The 19,560-nt window shown below is 41.2% G+C and overlaps 2 protein-coding genes across 4 annotated transcripts in view; one reads left to right on the plus strand and one right to left on the minus strand.

Moving 5' to 3' along the window:
• Positions 1 to 11,416, plus strand: part of LOC108248630 (serine/threonine-protein kinase Nek5) — a 33,214-nt gene extending 21,798 nt beyond the window's left edge. For both annotated transcript variants that reach the window (XM_017437522.3, XM_025010914.2), the window contains 13 exons: positions 3,427 to 3,539; positions 4,632 to 4,675; positions 5,809 to 5,976; positions 6,296 to 6,374; positions 6,827 to 6,946; positions 7,016 to 7,096; positions 7,452 to 7,553; positions 8,537 to 8,611; positions 8,740 to 8,817; positions 8,883 to 9,057; positions 9,348 to 9,458; positions 9,663 to 9,765; positions 10,811 to 11,416. In XM_017437522.3, the coding sequence (XP_017293011.1) occupies positions 3,427 to 3,539; positions 4,632 to 4,675; positions 5,809 to 5,976; positions 6,296 to 6,374; positions 6,827 to 6,946; positions 7,016 to 7,096; positions 7,452 to 7,553; positions 8,537 to 8,611; positions 8,740 to 8,817; positions 8,883 to 9,057; positions 9,348 to 9,458; positions 9,663 to 9,765; positions 10,811 to 11,126 (1,565 nt within the window). In that variant the 3' untranslated portion in view covers positions 11,127 to 11,416. The remainder of the gene's footprint in view (positions 1 to 3,426; positions 3,540 to 4,631; positions 4,676 to 5,808; positions 5,977 to 6,295; positions 6,375 to 6,826; positions 6,947 to 7,015; positions 7,097 to 7,451; positions 7,554 to 8,536; positions 8,612 to 8,739; positions 8,818 to 8,882; positions 9,058 to 9,347; positions 9,459 to 9,662; positions 9,766 to 10,810) is intronic.
• A 407-nt stretch (positions 11,417 to 11,823) lies between these two features.
• Positions 11,824 to 17,678, minus strand: LOC108248628 (GDP-Man:Man(3)GlcNAc(2)-PP-Dol alpha-1,2-mannosyltransferase). 2 transcript variants are annotated; one of them, XM_025010916.2, is made up of 6 exons: positions 17,546 to 17,678; positions 17,118 to 17,339; positions 16,607 to 16,809; positions 15,161 to 15,329; positions 14,273 to 14,883; positions 11,824 to 13,376 (listed from the first exon to the last, which is right to left on the minus strand). In XM_025010916.2, exons 1-6 carry the CDS (start codon positions 17,602 to 17,604, stop codon positions 13,093 to 13,095), a joined length of 1,548 nt encoding a protein of 515 aa, XP_024866684.1. In that variant the 5' UTR covers positions 17,605 to 17,678; the 3' UTR covers positions 11,824 to 13,092. The 2 variants fall into 2 exon arrangements, with proteins under 2 accessions (XP_024866684.1, XP_017293009.1); XM_017437520.3 differs by having other exon boundaries at positions 14,273 to 14,910.
• Positions 17,679 to 19,560: the final 1,882 nt, after the last annotated feature.

Genomic DNA, 19,560 nt, shown 5'->3' on the forward strand with positions numbered 1-19,560 from the left:
CCAAGATCGGACGGAGCCCACCATCTTTTTTCGGAACAACGAAATAACGGCTGTATCAACTTTGTTCGTCTCTGAAGCGGGAACCAATCGCTCCTTTTGCTAACAGCGTGTTTATTTCCTCTCTCAGAATTTTTGCTGCTTCAGCTTCGATAGCTGTGTTTACCACAGCATTGAAGCGGGGAGGTCTCCAGTGAGACTAGAACCAGTAACCCATAGCAACGGTTTTTTCTACCCATGGTGGGAGTGCGCATGCGCGCCAGAGAGGGAGCCGTGAGGCCAGGCGACCGACCTGCTGCACTGATAGCGAGGAAGTGCTGCCCTCTGTCGTTGTCCGAGAGAGGTGCGGCATTTTTCGACTACCGCCTGCAGTCATTTGATTTACACTTTTTTTTTTCACAAAATGCAGTCTTTATTGAAACATTTACACGAACATTCTGAACCTTCGTTGTGCTTTGGCAAACATTTACAGCACCCAAACTGGGGGCGTTTAGTGCAAACATTGTGTGAATGGGGAAATTGTGCTTAGGAGACTGTGTGGGGGAAATGCAGCCTTGGGACTGGGACCCCAAACAAAACCAACAAAACCCCTTTTTGGCGGTTGCCGAAAGCAGGTGGTCATGTCTCCCTGCTCCTGAAACCCCTGAATTCGTAGTCCTGCTGCTAGGAGGACTGTGTTTTCTTCCTCCGAGACGTCTAGTTCCTCTGAAGATTCGGAGGGGGACCTTTGCTCCAAGCCTAGTGGCAGGGAGCTTGGCTGTGAATTTGTGGCTGTATCGGCTGGGAGCTGAGGCTCGCGGGCAGCGCCGCTCTCTTCGGTGGAGGCGGTGGTACCGCCGGTTCGCGAGTGCTCGCGCTGGACTTGGGTCTCACATCACGTCTTCTTCCTCAGCTCAAATTTTGCCTGTATGGTGTCAAGAGACTGTCCAAACAGCCCGTCAGCCACCACCGGACCATCTAGGTAGACAGGCCTCCGCTGGGAGGTAAAATCCGGCAAACCGCAACGGTTTCTGAGCAGGAAGGGGACAGGGCCACTCCACGTCCAGTTTCTCAGCCGCATGCCGGTACAAGGAGAGGAATGTCATCCTGGTCCGCCGGCGCAGCAGCAGCGGCACCCTGACCCGACCAAAACTCATTCTCGTCCTGTGACAGACCTTGAACGTCCAGACCAATGTCCAACACGTCCTCGTCTGCCTGATGAGGGTCCAGTAGAAACTGAGACTGAGCAGCACCTTTTTCATTTCCAGCTGACCCCTCAGCATAATCCATGTGATCCGCCAAGCTGGAAGCGGGGACACCGACCGAAAAGCTGTCCTCGTTGGACTCGGATGAAACCGGGTTCCCTGACTTGGAGAGCAGAGGGTCTTGCTGTGAGACTGCAGCCTCTTCCAGCACCTTCTCCAGGAACTTAATCCGCCTTTCCAGGGTTGAGCGGCGAAGCTGGCAACAGAACGCGCAGGCTTCGGGCTCCGCCAACGCTCTGTGAGCGTGAACGATTCCCAGACAGACGGGACAAGCTTCGTGCTGGTCCTTCTCGTGGAGCGAAAAGCCGCACCCCTGAGGACAGGGGCGAACAGAAGACTTCTGCTTCGCTTGTGTCAGCTTTGTGCTCATCCCGAACCACAAACGCTGAACTCTGCAGGAAAACTCGAGACTAGTGCTTCACCGGCAGACACGCTTACCAACAGGCAGCGGTGACTAACACCAACAAAAGCAGTTAAGCTAATTCTGAGCAGCCTTGTGAAACAGAACTAACTAGCAGCAGCTAGCTAGCCTGACTCGAAGAGGTGTTCCTAGCGAGGTGAAGAACGTAAGAACTGAGGAATGACAGTGATGACAGACGGTTACATAGTGCAGGCGCGGCCTGTCAATGTCGTCATCACGTCATTTCCCTAAAGGCGTGATTAAAGGTGTCTTCAGCCAGGACATGCGGGGCGTGATATCCCATAGTACATCTTGTACCGAGTGAATCAACTGAAAGGGAACATTAATTCTCATTTTTTCAGCTGTGAGCAATAAATCTTACCCTTCCAACCTATAAATAATATAAAAGACATACCACATAAACAATATTGAACTCCTCATCTTCTTCTTTCAGCTGTTCCCTTTTCAGGGGTCATCCTCCTCCATCTAACTCTGTCTTCTGCGTCCTCTGTCCTCACTCCAACTACCTCCATGTCCTCTCTAACTGCATCCATGTATCTCCTCTTTGTCTTTTTCCTGGCAGCTGCCTCTCTAACATCCTTCTACCAATATACCCACTGTCCCTCCTCTGCACATGTCCAAACCATCTCAGTCTGGTCTCTAACTTTATCTCCCAGTCAATCAACCTGTGCTGTACCTCTGATGACCTCATTCCTGATCCTGTCCATCCTTGTCACTCCCAAGGAGAGCCTCAACATCGTCAGCTCTGCCACTTCCAGTTCTGTCTCCTGTCTTTTTGTTAGTCCTACAGTCTCCAAACCATACAACATAGCTGGTCTCACCACTGTCTTGTAAACCTTTCGTTTGACCTTTGCTGCCACCTTTTTGTCACAAATAACTCCTGAAACATTTCTCCATCCACTTCATCCTCCCTGGACTCTCTTCTTCACCTCTTTACCATAATCCCAATTTTACTGGACAGTCAACCCCAAGTACTTGAAGTCCTGCACCTTTGTGACCTCTGCTCCTTGTAGCCTCATTGTTCCACCTGCCTCCCTCTCATTCGCACATGTACTCTGTCTTGCTACAGCTGACTTTCATTCCTCTTTCAAGTTCATCCTTCCACATCTCCAAGTTCTTTTCCACCTGTTCCCTGTTCTCCCCACAGATCATAATGCCATCTGCAAATATTATAGTCCACAGGGATTCCTGCCTCACCTCATCTGTTAGTCTGCCCATCACCAGAGCAAACAAGAAGGGGCTCAGAGCCGATCCTTGATGCAGTCTCAACTTCATATTGAAGCTATCTGTCACTCCTACAGTGCATCATGAGATCTTTTTATTCTTGTCGCCCTCTGATGGGATGGCTCTTTCCACGTTAGCTGGTCATGGCATGTGAAGCCATCTAGTGTCTCTTTACTGACATTGTAACAGCTGATAAAGTTCATGAAAATATCTCTTTTCTTGGTTGTATCGTTCTGTATTCAGTAAAAACTGGCTGAATGCTGATAGATTTGAGTGTAATCATGCTTCATGTACTGCAGTGTTTTGTTGACATAACAGGACAATCTGTCATCTGTTTTTATCATAAAAGGTGTGATTTCTCTTACACTGCTTATCAAACATATCTTACATAGCTTTTACTTCTGCTCTTTAATTACTGTATTAAAAGGGCCTTTTAAAATGTAAAAACAGCCTAAAATGTGCTCAGAGAAACAATATTTATTGTTAAAACTGTAAAAATGGTGGATAATTTATTTGATGTTGTTTTGTTTTTTTCCCCAGAGAAGGAGCAGAAGGCCAGGGGAACAGGGAGACCTGGAGGAGCTGACAAGAAACTGTCTGCTAAACAAGACTGGAGGGTCCCGTTCAGAAGGAACGCCCCCGCCCACCACAAAGTAATTAAGCTATGTGACAAAAATAAGAAGTGCACTAACAGAGGTACTCCTTTTTCAAATCAAACAAAACACTCAGATAAGTTTATACTCATTTGAGTTTAAAATGCTACTGACAGATTTCTTAATATTTGTCAGCAGAAAATCTACACACTTTCCTTTAAATCTGTAAGAACACTAAAATATGTCAGGATGTCTCAGATAACCTAGAAAAAAAATCTGACCAATGTTTAAACCTGCACTTAATAATAATTGATGAATAACAATAACTGAAGAGTTAGGAGATTACAATAGATAAGATGTGTACCTTGTTCCTTTACATTTTTGAGAAATTACTAAGATGACAAACAATACAAATCATATTTTATTTGATGGTAAATAAAAGTTTTGGTGTGTAATTACTAATCCAGTAAGAGAGAGAACACAGATGAGAAAGAGGTTTGGGTTTAAGACAGATTATTTGAAGTCTGTGATAAGATTTTGACATATTATCAACCTCTAATAAGACTAATTCAGGGTAAATTAATACTGTTTTATCTGAATAAAATGAACAGAATGTGAGCAGACAAAAGCTCATCTGTAAAAAGTGATCAAAAAGATTTTTCTATATTGAAAATCTTTACTCAGAGTACCCAGAATTGATCATGACTGAGTATTTGTGTTACTATATCAGTGCTAAAAAGGCGGCTCCTCAAACTACATAGTAAATACGTAGTGCCTTTTATTGTCTAAACAGTTGCTGAGTTTTAGTTTTTTCAAAAATACATCCATTACATTAAACTTAATACAGTGCAAACATGGGTTATTAAAGATGTGATTCAAAGGACAGAAAAAAAGAATCAGTCCAACAAAATCAGTACGGACACAAAATTTAGGGGCACAAAAAAAATTTTGATTTAAAAAATCAGCATTAATTGTCTTATGTAAATTAGTTGCAAACATGTAGTCAGTCTGTTGTAAAATTTAAACATTTCCAGCGCCCACTTAATGTCAATAAAATGCAGCTGAAAGCTGAACAGTTTTTATATTTAAGACCTGGTTTAAAAGTCATTTGTTCTTTCTGTTGTTCTAACTCTGTTGTCTTTATTGCTGCAGCCTCTTTATCCAGCTGCTGACAGAAGGTTTGCAGGGAACCAGAAGTGAGTCAAAACGTTCTCCAATGATCTAAACACATCTTAAAATGGTAGTTTAGATATTTTGATGTGGGGCTCTGTGCAAAAGTATTAACAATTATTATCTCGCCTGTTTAAACAACCTCAGTTCGGAGAAACAGAGTTTAATTCAGACAGGACTGATGAGCTAATGGCTAGTTTGAGTTCCACCGGGACTACAATGGACTGCTGTCCTCTTAAAATAACTCCAATCCCAAAGGTTTTATAGCAGTTCATCCAAATGCTGTTTTATTTTCTGTTTCTCCAGTCTGAGGTGGTCCAAAGAGCTATCTATAGCAGGTAGGATATTAGTTGCTCATAATCTTTCCAAACAACCCCACCTCAAAAGATCTGAACTGACAGTCTATCTAACCTCTGACTTCAACAACTGCTTTTGTTATTTTCCATATGATGTTATACATTTCTGTTTAACATCTATAATCTTAAATATGGTCAATCTAAGTAAAAGTTACATTCCTGGTTTCAGCACCGAACTTTACGGGTGATGATTTTACTAAATCCTATAAAAGTGAAAAAAATTCAAATGATAAGTGTTTCTTACATCAGTTATTTTCATCAGTTTTTAATTACAAGCGTGTTCTTCTTAATACAGTAGGTTTTCAAAGTGCATTTATTTAACATAGGGTGGCATGGCAATGCAGTGGTTAGCGCTTTCATCTAACAGCAAAAAGGTTGCAGGTTGGCCTCCCGGCCTTTATGTGTGGAATTTGTATATTTTCTCTGGGTACTCCAGTTTCCTCCCACAGGCCAAAAACATGCATGTTAGGTTCATTGGTAACTCTAAATTGTTCCTAGGTGAGTGTGAATGGTGGTTTGTCTCTATGTGTCCCTGTGATGGACTTGCGATCTGTCCATGGTGTCCCCTGCCTCTCGCACAGTGACTGCTGGAAATAGGCACCAGCTCCCAGTCAACTGAAAAGGAAGAAGACGGTAAAAAAAAAAAATTAGGTGGAAGTACGGATTTGTTTAACATGGACTTGAGTTTTGGTGCTAGAACAGTGAGCAAAGCGTCATCCAGAGAATCCTCCAAAATAATCAGACAATAGAAACCTTTTCCTTGTGAATGTAAGGCTTTGACATGTATGTAACATGTTCTGCAGGATCAGTGAGCCTGTCAGCCATTATCAGCACTACCATGCTCAGCTGGATGCCTTTCAGAGGAGAAAAAAGGACCCTCCTGTTCCTCCTGTTTCTCCTCACGAGAACGTAAAGGATGAGATGATGGAATGTGAAGACCAAGCAGGTCCTCCTGTAGAACCATACCAGCTGTGAGTGACAAAATAACAAATATCCTAAATATTGAACAGTCTGTTATTAAAATATAATTGTTTATTAACTGAATAATCTCCAGTTTTCTTCACTAATATGTACAGTGTAGAGAACAGGATGAGGCTAATCTAAGCACCATTTATTCCCAGCAGGTCTAATTGTGTTTCTCTAATCTTTGTAAAGCTCCTTTAATGTTTCCATCAGATTGATTTTTGGCTTCTCGCATAGTTTTATTTATTTATTTATTTATTTAGTGAAATCCCAGTTACATAACAAATATGAACGGTAATGTTTTTTTATCCTAACCTGTTCTGTCAGTGTGGCTGCAGCTCGTAATGAATACCTGCAGAGGAGGCAGGAGGCCAACCAGTACAAGCTGAGAGCAGAGAAACAGCTGGTAGGAGGAACCTCAGCAGCTCCTCTGTCTGATGATACACACACACAGACCAACTATACATCAGTGTTTTTTCATTTTGTTGTTTAATGTTTCTGACTTTAGACATTTGTTTAAAGAAATACACACTTTTTAGTAAAAGTCTACACATACCTTTTAAAATGTTTTATTTTAAAAGTGGTAATGAGGGTGGACTGTTGTTAAAACAATATTTATGTGTTTGTAACTACAGAGCCTGATGAGCAAGTTTTGAGTTTTATAAATTTTAATTTTGGAATGTTATCAGTAACTGCATTTTTATGAACAGGAAAGTTGTTCAGAGGAAGGAAAATAAACTTTTGTAGACTGGTATTGAACAAAAAATAAATAAATTTAAATAACTTTTACACAAAATCCCACTTCAGAATGGCCAAACTATTCCTTTAACCCTCAGTTATATCTTCTCTTGCCATCAGGGTCTGCGTCCGTGTACGGCTGAGTCCATCAGGAAGCCCAGTGGTTTGGAGCAGGACGTGGGTCGACCTGAAAACCGGCACACCCCTCAGGACAGGAAGCATGAGGTCCAGCATGAGCAGGTGAGACACATTAGTGACAGAACCTCTACAAGAAACAGTCGAAGAGATTTGACAACTCTGTGTTTGCAGGAGTATCTACGTCAGCTGGAGCTCATCAGACAGCAGTATCACCAGGAGATGAGACACAGGAGGCAGAGAGCTGAAACAGAGGTATACAAAGGTGCCTAAAATAGTATTTATCAGCTCATCATTAAAGAGGTTTCAGATGGTCCAGTGATAAAATTGCTGATGTGATGCTCAAAAGTGAAGCTAAAATGAAGAATTAAAAATAGGCACAAGGGTTTTCTTTAGAAACATAACCTGGTGTGAAGCTTTCAGGCTTTTTCAGGTTTCTCACGCCCAATCCTTCATAGAGTATTTGCTGAGTACTACCACCTCTACATAATGTGACAGCTTGACCAGTCCTAAAATGTTTTTCTTTTGTCAAAGTAGGAAATGCTCTGTACATAAATAATAACTTAAACTCTTTATTCTGTTAATATATTTTCATTATTTTACATGTTAGATTCGGCCCCAGAACAAACAGGGAACCTTTGTGGTGGAGAACCCCAGAAAACTGGAACCTTCTTCAGACAGTGAAGATCAGCAGAAAGCAGCACCTGTTCAGGTAAACTCTGACACAGCTCACTCTGACCTGTCAGTGATGCCACACTTCAGGCTGTACTCAGGTCACTTCTGTATCTACTACAGCTGCAGCAGGATGTCTTCAAACAGATCAGAACTTCATATTTCAGGAAACCTAGAACAACATGGACTCTGGTTTCATAGACCCACTGCAATAACACAGAACAGGGACTGAGGAGGATTTGTACAGAGAGAAATTAAAGGTTCTCTCTAGTCAGAAAAACAACTTTACTGGTTCAGAATATCTATATTTAAAGGGATAGTTCAGCCAGTTTAAAGTAAAACTTGGTGAACAAGTTATGAACAGTTCATATCTTACCTGTTGTAGATAACTCAACCTCTGTTTGGAGAAATAGAGTTTACTTCTCACAGAACTGATGAGCTAATGGCTAGTCCGATCACAGCCAAAATCAAAAAGGATTGCTGCTGTCCTGAAACCAGCTCCAAACTCCAAAAGGTCATGGTGGTTCAGGTGAAAGCTGTCATTTGCAAGCATCAATAGTGGCAGCAGCAGCTAGCTGTAGCACTTTCAGTGCAGCCTGGGACACCTCTGGCAGGAACATCATTATCTTTTTGTCAAAACGATATGATACAAAACTTACAGTGGTGTAAAGCCTTATAAAATATCATCTGCATGAACTGCCATGACATTTTAAAAATTGGTGTTTTAAGACGTCAGTAATCAACTTTGCTCTTAGCTGTGTTTCGACTAGCTGTTAGCTCATCAGTCCAAACAGAATTCAGCTCTATTTCTCCAAACTGGGGTAATTCAAAGAGTTATCTACAACAGGGAAGATATTACCTGTTTATGACCTTTCCACTGAACTCCTCTTCAGACTGGCTGAACTATCCCTTTAATATTTAAAGAAGCCTGCATTCAGTTCAGTTCAACAACACCAGAATCTGTTACAGTCACTGTTATTGGTTACAGTTTTGATTTTCCACATTTTTTGTTTTTTTCTGCAGGACATTGAAGCAGCTCTGAGCCAGATCAGAGATGAGAACAGAGATCAGAGGAGAGAGCTGCAGAGAAAAGATAAAGTGAGCTTAAAGATGGCTGAAATGTCACACCTGAATTACAAAACCTGAAGCCATCTCTGCTGTATCATTAGAATATTTACAAAGAGTTAAACAACATGAACTTTCCTCACTTTTTGCCCCGTCTGCAGAAGGGAATCATGTTTGAGATCCGGTTAGACGGTGAAGAGATGACAGAGGCTGAAAAGGAAAGAAAAGAAGAAGAGAAGGTAGGAGATGGAAGACATCACAGAATGAAAACCAGATTATCACTGCTCCTCTTCCTCACCAACAGGAAGTGGACCCTCTGAATCAGACTTTAAGTTTTGAGGAGGGAGAAGAGTTGAAGCTGAGGGATTGGTCAAAGGAGAGAAGAGGGTGGAGCCACAGGACCCCTCAGACTCTGCTGGACGCACTCGCCAACATGGACATCAACTCTGTTTACAACACAGTAGCTGAGCCTGAAGAAGGTGCAGTACACATGTAGGAACAAAACAAGTGGCAACGTCTAAAAAAATAAAATCAAACTAAACTTAATTTGTATAAATTTCTGATTGTTGGGAATCTAGTCTGAATTATTTCTGTAACCATCAAACTTCCGAGGTTTGTAATTTATTGTTAAGTTCAAACTGAAGTTAAACAGTTAATAAAACAAACAACAAAAAAAAATCACAAAGACAGATGAAATCTCTGCTGGGTAATTTGGATCCTGTTGGGAGAACTTTGTCACTATGTTCTGCATTTCCCTCCACCCCCTCAGAGGAAGGTGCAGCAGGTCGCAGGCAGTGGGGAGGTGGGCGCCCCGACACCCTGCTGAACGCTCTGGCTCAGGCCGAGCTCATATCACCGACCCTGGACCCACAGAGCTCAGGTCAGGCCGCACACACAGGTCTCCACCAAGCACAGAGGCAGAGTTTAGTTTGTTCAGTCACTCTGAAAACATCAAGTGTTGAAATTAAAAGCTCACGGACCATAAATGCACAGAAACAAAAAAGGTGTGAAAAGTGAACAAAAGAGCGACGGGTTGTATAGATGACGAACTGAAGTTTTTTTTTCCTCTCACATTTGGACCCAGAGAAGGACAAAACAGAGGAGGAGGAGGAGGAGGACGAGGGTGAGGACTCTGATGTGGAAATGGATGAAGAGCGCCTGGAGCCGAGGTCTGATGATGACGACACGTGAGTACAAACTCCACTTCACCTCTCAGTAACTAACACTAAAGATGGCTTCACTCAGACCCCCCTGTTGGAGGTGGTCTGGTACGCTTTTATCTGCATTCCTTTGTTAGTCTGAACACAAAACATCCTGAGCAACACTGAAAGAGCAACCCTGAACTGACTCCATGCCAGGTTAATACCTGCACGTCTCCAGGTTTGAAGAATAAATCCATTTGAACAACTTTGTTAAAGTTCGGTTTAGCTGCAGGTTAAATTCAGAAGCTTAAACTACCATTCGTAAGTTCACTGAGAATAAAATTATTATTATTATTTTTTTTTTTTTTTTGGGGGGGGGGGGCTTAAATTTTTAGAATCTGATTGTCCAAATCCTTTACAATTAAAAAGTCATTTTGTTGGGATGATATCTGTTAGTGGATTACTAAAACACTGAACAAGTGAGTTTTCTCTGTAGTTCAGTGCAAGCAGTGTTATGTCACCTGTTCACCCTTTTATACAAGTTAGTCAAAATAAAATACTGAATGTATTTGATTTCACAGAAATGTCAGCTGACCTGCTGTCATCCTGTTTGTTGCTCACTGTGTGACGTGGTTATTTACATCCATCCAGATGCATTTTCTGCCTGGTCTGAACTTTGTTCACGTTTGAAACATTTATAACAAAAGAAAGTGCTTAAAAAATTATGCTTGGTTGAGGACTTTTTAATATTTTTTTTGGCCAAGTTTATACCTCTAAAATAAAAGCTGTCAAAATCCATAGTAGCTGCAATAAAGTACTAAGAGGGACTTTTAGATCATTTTTCTTCATGATTTCATGTTTCTCTCTTCATTTGATCTGAAAAAACATAAAGACTATTTGGGTGTTTTTCATTCCCCCACAAACCTTATATTTATTTTTTTACAAACTAAATCAGATGAATGAACATTCTCTCTTGGTAAAAATGTTGACATTATGACCTCCTATAGTTGATTTAGTTGATCATAATAAATTAAGACATAAATGTTGAGCTTATCTTCCAGCCAAAGAGCAACTTGTTGTTTGTCATCAGGAACTTTGAGGAGTCGGAGGACGAGCTGAGAGAGGCGGTGGCAGACTCTATGAGGAACCTGTACGTCATGGAGGACTCCAGCTCAGATGAAAATGCGCATGAGACGGCAGAGGAAGCTGAAGAGGCAGAGGGGAAGGTGAGCGGAGGGGCAGTGAGCTCTGCAGCTCCTCAGGAAGTCCAACCAGAGGCCAAAATATCAGGCAAAGAACTTTGGTCGGGTCTGACTAAAACTGGTGAACGGGACGATCACACGGAGGCCTCAGGCGAGTCGAAAACAGACCAGAACACAACTTTAAATAAGCATCAGGTCACCTAAATCTGCACACTTTAAAGTTTTTATTCTGCGTTATAAAATAACGTCAGACTTGAAATCGAATCGTAAAGCACCTCATACAGCCTCAGAGGTCTCTTATAGTGTTTGAACTCAGCCTGCTTCATCAGCTGACCGGTCACAGCTGAACATGTGTGAAATTGACTGAAGAGAACAATTATATTATGATACTGTGTGGATGGACGAGAATAAAATTAGCACTGCTTGTTTCATAATCTGATCATTTCTGCTGCTGCTGCTGTTCTCCTGGTTTATATATATATATATATATATATATATATATATATATATATATATCTTCTTCCCCACAAGAAGATCCGGAGAGGCCGAACATAGCCTCACACGTGAAAAAAGCCAGAGCAGGTTAAAATCAGATCCATTAGGCTGTGGTACACAGCTCAGTGCTCAGTTTACTTCCTGAGTATTTACTGTTTGGACCACAAGGTGGCAGCACACAAGTAATTACTCATTTTCCTTTATTACATTAATTTCCATTAGTCCAAGAATCCTCTATACATAGACATAAATAGTGATGCCTCTTTAAAAATATAGGTTAAACAATAATATATATATATATATATATATATATATATATAATCATATTGCCATACCCAGACCTTGTCAAAAGCAGGAAAAAAAGGCATTTAAATAAAGTGAATTTGGCCATCAGCTACTGTAACACTAGTTTTAAGTGCAATTTTAATGAACACAGAGTAGAAAAACTTATTTTAATAACCTTCTTCTGACAGAAAAAATAAATTTCAAACACCTATTTAGAAATCAGTAAATAAAGTAACATCACCGCAAAAAGAAAACTGTCCGAATCATGCCAGCATCAATAGAAATTACTTCTGCTTTATAAACTGGAATGCAACTCAAACAAGTCTTCCCTTCTCCAAATGCTGTGCAGGAACACACCTCAACTCCAAGCTGCTGTGGTTCTACTTGTCGTTCACCTTCAGCAGCATTTCCTCATCTGGAGATCCACTAAATCCAGCTTACCTCAGCACAAAAAAAGAAATCCCCCAAAACAGGAAGCAGAGGGAAACTGTGAGCTTTCATGCATCAAATGTGAGAAAATCCGGTCAGATTTACATGCATGCAATTTGAACTTTTTGGTAAAACCTTTTCACAAAATGGAGGTGGTTTTTGAAAGCTCTACCTAAAAGCTAGATTTTAAATCTGATGCAACTTAAAGAAGACAGGCATGAAACACATTTCCTCTGTACTTTATAAAAGCTCACAGTTTTCTCTGTTTGAAGTATTTGTGCCGTTTAAGCCTAGACTGATTTTGAAAATATCCTTTCAATGAAGCCTTAATTTTATCCTCATTGAATTCTGACCCAGAGGTCCATCAGTTTCTAATGTCCAATTTATCATTTTTAATTTAGCTGTAAAGTTTAACCTCGAGCTGTCCTTCAGTTTGTTTTGTAAATATACACCGACACATCAACACATTTAAAGTTGAACATGCTACAAACCACCCTCCAGCTCTGCTGTCGATGGCTTTAACATTCACACATTACTGAAGGTTTGACGCATGCAAATATAGAGTCCTACATTTCTTGTTTTTCTTCAGACGTTACGGGTATAGTTATTTTATGTGTTCATCAGGGTTCTGTTTTACTAACGTTGCTGTTTTTTGAAAACTGAGACGTGTCACACTTCAGCTGTAAGTTAGCTAGTTTTAGCTGATCTTCACTGCTCATTCCTTTTCATAGGTGTTAAAATATGACGGATTAATGAAGCATTCAAAGAGCTGGAACAGTGTTAATACCTGATCAGTTTTAAAGAAGGTGACTCAGACCTGCTGTGCTAATGTTCAGTGTGATCCACCTCCCACCAAGCTCCATGAAATTCAGCCAGCTGGTTTTCCTGGACAGATAGCTGTAAAACGTGTCTCTGTTACGGTCCTGGTCCCTGGTGGGCTTCAGATCTCCTCTGTTCTTCCTCATCGCACCAGTTTCCTCATCGGGGACTCCATGGCAGCCATGAAACACGCCTCAAACTCCTGGTCAGAGAATCGCCCAACAGACTCACGGGCGGCGAGTCTTATCTCCAGTCTAGCTGACGGCGACAGTGCCAGGATGGTTTCCATGGCAGCAGCATAGCTGTCCTCGCTGTCTGCCAGAAAGCCCGTCTGCCTGCCCTCATGCGGCACCACGATATCCAGCTTCGGACCTCCTGACTTGTGGGCAAGAACGATGGTGCCTGCAGCCATGCACTCCACCACACCTGGAGAAAAAAACCCACTTATGAGTGTCCAAACTAGGTGATCTGATCCAGAAGCACTGACTGCTCAAATTACAGCTGGATTTTTCTGGATAAAATCCAGCTCAATGTTTTTGGATGGATATTATAAACTTAATACAGAGGAAGCACAGCTCATTTCAATGTTTAACACATGTTTAAAATTATATTAATATCAGCCCAAAAGCTGAAATTCTATGAATAATAACTCTAACTTTCTGGATACTGACTGACAGTGAGTCAACAGATTTATTAAACTTAATCTTACATTTCTCAGTTTCAACTCTAGAGCAAATGAAGTTGTGAGGAAAGAATTAATGTATGTTATTTTAGACTCAGTATTTATCATTACCTGTTGCTGTTCCTCTTTACAACTTGGCAATTTTTTGTTAAGACAACTTAAAATAAAGACCTAGCATTCCTTATAGGAGGCATATGGCCTGTTGTCTTTCATGTCAGTTTTAAACTATGATCATCTTATGATGAAAAAGGGATGGAGTTATAGCCATTTTGGTCAAATCTTGAGAATAATGTCATGTGCAATAGTGTGAGATTTTTGTGAGATGTTGTAGCGCTCAGAGTATGTGGAGTAAATGACTCGGCTACTACCACAGCAAATTTGAGCTTGTTATCTGTAAATTTAACTAAGCTTTAGCCATTTTTGTGTTTGTTTAGGTTGATGAGATTTAGCGGCCATCTTGAATTGGGTTGACTCCAAAAGTTAATCAACTGATTACTTTCTGAAAGTTTTAATAAAATCTGTCCAGTGTTTCATGACATATTTTGCTTAAAGGCACACACAGACAAAAAAATAAAATACAGGTGTAGGTTTTCTAGACACAGACTTGGTGTAAGGTATTAATAACATGTTGTGTTCTCACCTATGCCAAAGTGTTCGTTCCACATGGTGTGCAGCCCGATGGTGGCGCTCACCAGCTCCCTCTTTAGCTCCTCAAACGGGATGTTGAGTTTGAAGTCGACAAGGTCGGAGACCCCGAGCTCCTGACAGAGTCCTCGCAGCATCAGGACCCTCTCTTCATCCTCCTGGTTTCTGCAGCCACCTATCAGCACCAGCCTCAGTGACTCACGGCCCCCAGCCCCCTCCCCTTTCCTGTCTAAGAGTTTGCGAAACGCTCTAATCTGCAGTTGGTGGTCTTTCTCTGGCCTGAACTGACCCACAGACACAATGGAGTGGCACTTCCTGTCTCCTCCTCCGACGTCCTTGTCACTGCCCAGCTCTCGTCCAAGCTCCTCCCAGCCTTCCTCAACCTCGTCTTCATCCTCGTCCTCCAGCGGGACGTCCAGGAAGGCTCGGACGTCGCAGGGCGGGTAGACGATGCTGGTGCGGCTCGGGCTGCGCCACAGAGCCAGGATGTGTCCCAGCGTCCAGGTGGAGTTCACCATGATGACGTCACTGCAGGAGCCAGCAAGGCCGTAGAGCAGAGCGAAGCAGCAGTAGTACAGGACCTTCACAGCACTCAGCACCGGGTTTCTGGAGATGAAATCAGCATTGTTGAATCTGAAATCACAGTCAGAAAACAGCAGAAACTTAACACAGTGTCCCAACAGAGTTCTAAAGGAGAAATTACACCACAAAACACTTGTTTAGTCAGGTTTTTTTTTGTATGTAAGGAAATGTTTACATCTGTAAACATTTGTCATTATTTTTACCATCCTAGAAAAAACACTGAAGTTATTTGTATTGAAATATGTTTGATAAATCCATCTAAAAAGAATAAAGTTCTGTGTAGGTCTGTGCACAGGGCTACCTGGGGTTCCTCTCCCTGACCACAGACAACATGTCGGTGCTGACTGTAGGATAGTGAACGTAGCTCGCCACCCTACAGCCACCCAGGTAGCGGAAGATTGGAAGTGTGAAGGCGTAACCCATGGAGTCCACGTACAGGTCAGGAACAAAGGCTGTGAGGGCTTCCCACCCTGAAACACACACACATATATATAACGGATTCATTCTCACTGTAAGGAGTGAACACTGTCTAAACCACAGGATGTAATGTATGCTGTTTCCACAAGCAGGAACATCACCCATTGGTCAGTAAACTATACAATTCCCTAAGTCCTAAATCTGAACTGACTACACGAACATTAAACACATCATGTGGGTAACTTGAAACAACAGCAATTAACGCCAGAGATACAAAATATTCCTAACAAACTTCTATTTTTCTCATTTTTTACCTTCTGCCATTGACCTCATGCTGCTCTGCCCATTTAGCTCCTACTGGTTTTCATGCCTTTGTTTCAGTGCTCCCATCATTACCAAAATTATAAAGGAAACTGAACCAAATTTCTGAACATATGCAACAATCAGCTGGTTTTAAGATCCTAAATCTATTAGTCATCAGTTCCCGATGAATATGTCCTGAGATCACCCATCTAAATGTTTTAATTACGCTGCTGTCTCATCATGTAAAGCTTCAGGAATTGAAAAAAAAACCAATATAAAAGTGTGACTATCTGGATGTGAAATCTTTATTTCCTGTCAGTAAACAGTGCTGTTCTGAAAATAAACACGAATCAGCACATCTAATCAGAGCTTTCTGACAGAGATCAGAACTTTCTCAGAAACGGGTGAAAATGCTGAATCTTTTTTTTTTTCCGTCACAGCAGGTGTTTTTTAACATATAAACAGGTTTACCTCCATGTTTTTATGCAGTAAAATATGAAAAAAATAGAAGTACACCTACAGTTGGAAGATCAGTAAAGTTTTTCTTTTTTTTTTTTTTAAAGAAGTAAAGGCTACATGCCTGAGCTGCCATTTTAACAGTGAGTTTGAAACTTACTGATCTGTAATGTGCAGCTGTAATGATCAGTTTTACTCCATTTTAGGGAGCAAATATTTTGAACTAAATAAAGTGTCCCAGGTTAGCGGTACATAACAGTAAACGACTGAACCAAAACAAAGCACTGCACTGCAAAGCACCCCCCCCCCCCAAACATCATCAGCCTAACAGCAAACTCACAGCACAGAAACCTTTCAGAAAAAGTGGGTCGTCCTGTTAGTTTTACCATTAATAAAATGAACAAACATTAAAACAATCCCCCAAGTGGTGGATTGTTGAAGTGTTTGTTGATTGTTTAACTGTTTCCTTGTTTCTTGAACTATATTCAACAACTCTGAAACTGAACCGCTTCACTTTCATGCTGTACGAAAACTAAAATTGGTGGATTATCTAAGCCTGGCGTGGTCTTACCGAGGAACATGGAGCCGAGGCTCTGGCCCAGCAGGGTAAAGTGGGGGTAGGAACTGGCCTCCACCAGCTCGCGGTGATGCAGGACGACGAAAGTGACCGGTCGAGGCAGCGTGATGCTGAATCGCTGTCGTGCTCCCTCCAGAATCTGCTCACCGGTCACTTCTTTATCCCCCGTGTAAACCACAAAGGAAACGTTGGGGTATCTGGAATGAGGGAGGGACAAGTTTTTAGTTGAACTCAATTATTTAAAAATAGATAATCATCTTTTTAAAGTTATATTTGCATTTATTCTGAAAAATATCTGCCCATTACTGAGGTCCAAGAGGTTGATTAAACTCTAACAGAACTAGATGGTGTGGATTCAAAGGTCCACGCTGGCAGGTGGGTCACTGAGACCTGACATTTGTTTGCTCACATTTAAAGGTGTGTAAATAATAAACAATGAACTGACGACCTCATTTTCTCTCCCATTTATACCGCTAAGGTTACAGAGTAAAGAAGTGAATATTACCGGTTCATGAGGACCCTCAGGGAGCACCACAGGACCCGCTCCCCGCCTCCTCCTGCGTTGCAGTACGGGTGGAAGAAAGCCAGCGCCGGGTCGCCTCCCTGAGCCCGGCGGGTCTTCCGGCGGCCCTGCAGCCACAAGCGGAGCCCCAGCACGACCAGGAGCAGAACCAGAGTCAGGAGCAGGGTGAGGACAACGCATGGCATCACTAGAGACCACAGCAACCTGCGGAGGGGGAGACGAAGGACCGAGAACACGGACTTCAGAGGAGGCTTGACTCTTACAGAAACCTGTTCTACCAGCTAGCTCAGGCTAAAGTTAGCACCGTCCTCTCGCTTTGACAAGAACTCTCACTTTCACTTATTTCTGCGCAGCGCTTTTTTAGAACACAACTTTACCACTTTAGTTTAACCAACAGGGAGGATATTTACCTCATTAAATCACAGAAACACAGGGAGAAGTGATGGTGGTGATTTTCGTGTCCTGCCATTTTGACAACACAGCTCGTGACGTCACACTCAAGAAGTTCCTGTCAGGTGACCGAGCAGCCGGTTTCTGATTGGCTCAGCGTTGTTTACCTTTACGACATGGGCATGTGATTCCACTGCTACAGATGTCAACAAATGAAGAACGACATATATATAGATAGCTATCTTTATTAATAGATATATAAATTAATAATTTTATTTTAATCTAGTGTAAAAAATTATGCTGGTGTAGATTCTTAGTTATCCAGGACATGGCAAATGCCCCTCAAAACAACAACAACGAAACTAGAACGGGTTCCAAGCCTCCATGCTCCGCCCCTCTCCGCGAGCTCCGCTCCTGACGTCCCGCCAGCGTGGCTTCACCACATCTTTCAGCCAGCGGACTGAGTTGAAAGTTCTCAGGATGGTGCGTAGTCAAAAGCGTTCCGTGAGAAGCAATGGTATAATTTTTGAAGAAATCTCGGGAAGAAAAAGCTAACTGCCATTTGATACCACCCAGAGCCAAAGAAATAAATTCATCAAAAATCCATTATTCTTTCAAAAAATACCAAAATATTCTCAGATGATCAAGTCTATATCTGAAATAATATGCACTTATCTCCATGTCCCTAGTTTCAATGCTGTTTCAGTAAAAAAAAAAAAAAAAAAAAGTGGACTGATTTTATACTACAGTGAGCCAAAAAAATATTCATAAAAAATCCATAACTCTTCAAAAAATTACCAAAATATGCTCTCATGACCATACCTACATGTGGAATAATTTTCTTTTATTTCTATGTTCCTGGATCGAACGCATTCTTGATAAAAAATGTATAACTTTATTTTCATGATGTCCAGCAAAAAATCAGCAAAAAATCATAAAAAATTGAAACTTTATTATAAAATTTCCAAAATATTCTCACATCACCATGTGGATATGTGGAATTATGTTTGCACTTCAGGAAATCTCCACACTCAATAGCTTTTGTACAAGAAATTGTTAACCTTTGTCGTAGCAGCACTAGTCATACTTAAATATATTCAGAAATTTGTTAAAAATCAATGTCTCAAGAAAACCTCAAAATAGTCACAGTTGACCATTATCATGTGCTTTGTTTGCCCAAATTTTCCAATCCACCATAGTCTAGAGGTTTTTCCAAAATAAAATAAAAACCGGCCATGTTGGTTAGCATTTAAATGTTTTCATTTATTAACCACAAGGGGACGCTCAAATTCGACTGATATTTCTTGTGCTTTGTAGTTAGGCTAGATCTGAACAGAGTACCAAATTTCAAGTCGTTCGGCCAAACAGAGTCGGAGTTGCTACTGCTAGCCTGAGTTATGAACTTTGTAAATAGTAACGACACGCTTAAATATAGAGCTGTGAATTTTGATCAGCACTTTTAGGGTTCATGCAAGGAACATATCCTGTATGTCTTAGCCCTCGAAATTCAACAAGTGATTTTTTTGTGAATTTTTCTAAATGTTAAAGGCTGCACATACATTTTACACATAAGCCACGCCCACTTTGGCCAATCATTACTATATTGATAACATAGTTTCAGGGTTTTATCCTGAAGATACCCACCAAGTTTCATGTAAGTCCATTCAGCCATTTTGGCAGTATATATTTTGCCTACTTATAGCACCCCCTAGTGTTGGATCAAGTTGAAAATGGAGAGAAACCCTTTATTCGGCCTTAGGCACCACTGTTCTAAAATGTATTGATAAACTTTAAACTATTCGGAAGTTACGCTCAATAAACTTTTTTTTTTTTGAAAATTTTTTTTGTTTACGCATAATTCATAAACCAAATTTCTTTTTGAAAATCCTTTCACATCATTTGGTTAGCTGGTCGTCCAGTCATACCACGTGAAATTTTGCTTCAATTGGCTTTGAGCCTCGGGAGGAGTTAATGAAAGTAGCTTCTGCATATTTTGCAAGTTTTCTATTAATTACAATAATTTTACAATTTTTTT

This window comes from Kryptolebias marmoratus, linkage group LG6, assembly GCF_001649575.2.
Source record: "Kryptolebias marmoratus isolate JLee-2015 linkage group LG6, ASM164957v2, whole genome shotgun sequence".
In the NCBI taxonomy this organism is placed as follows: Eukaryota; Metazoa; Chordata; class Actinopteri; order Cyprinodontiformes; family Rivulidae; genus Kryptolebias; species Kryptolebias marmoratus.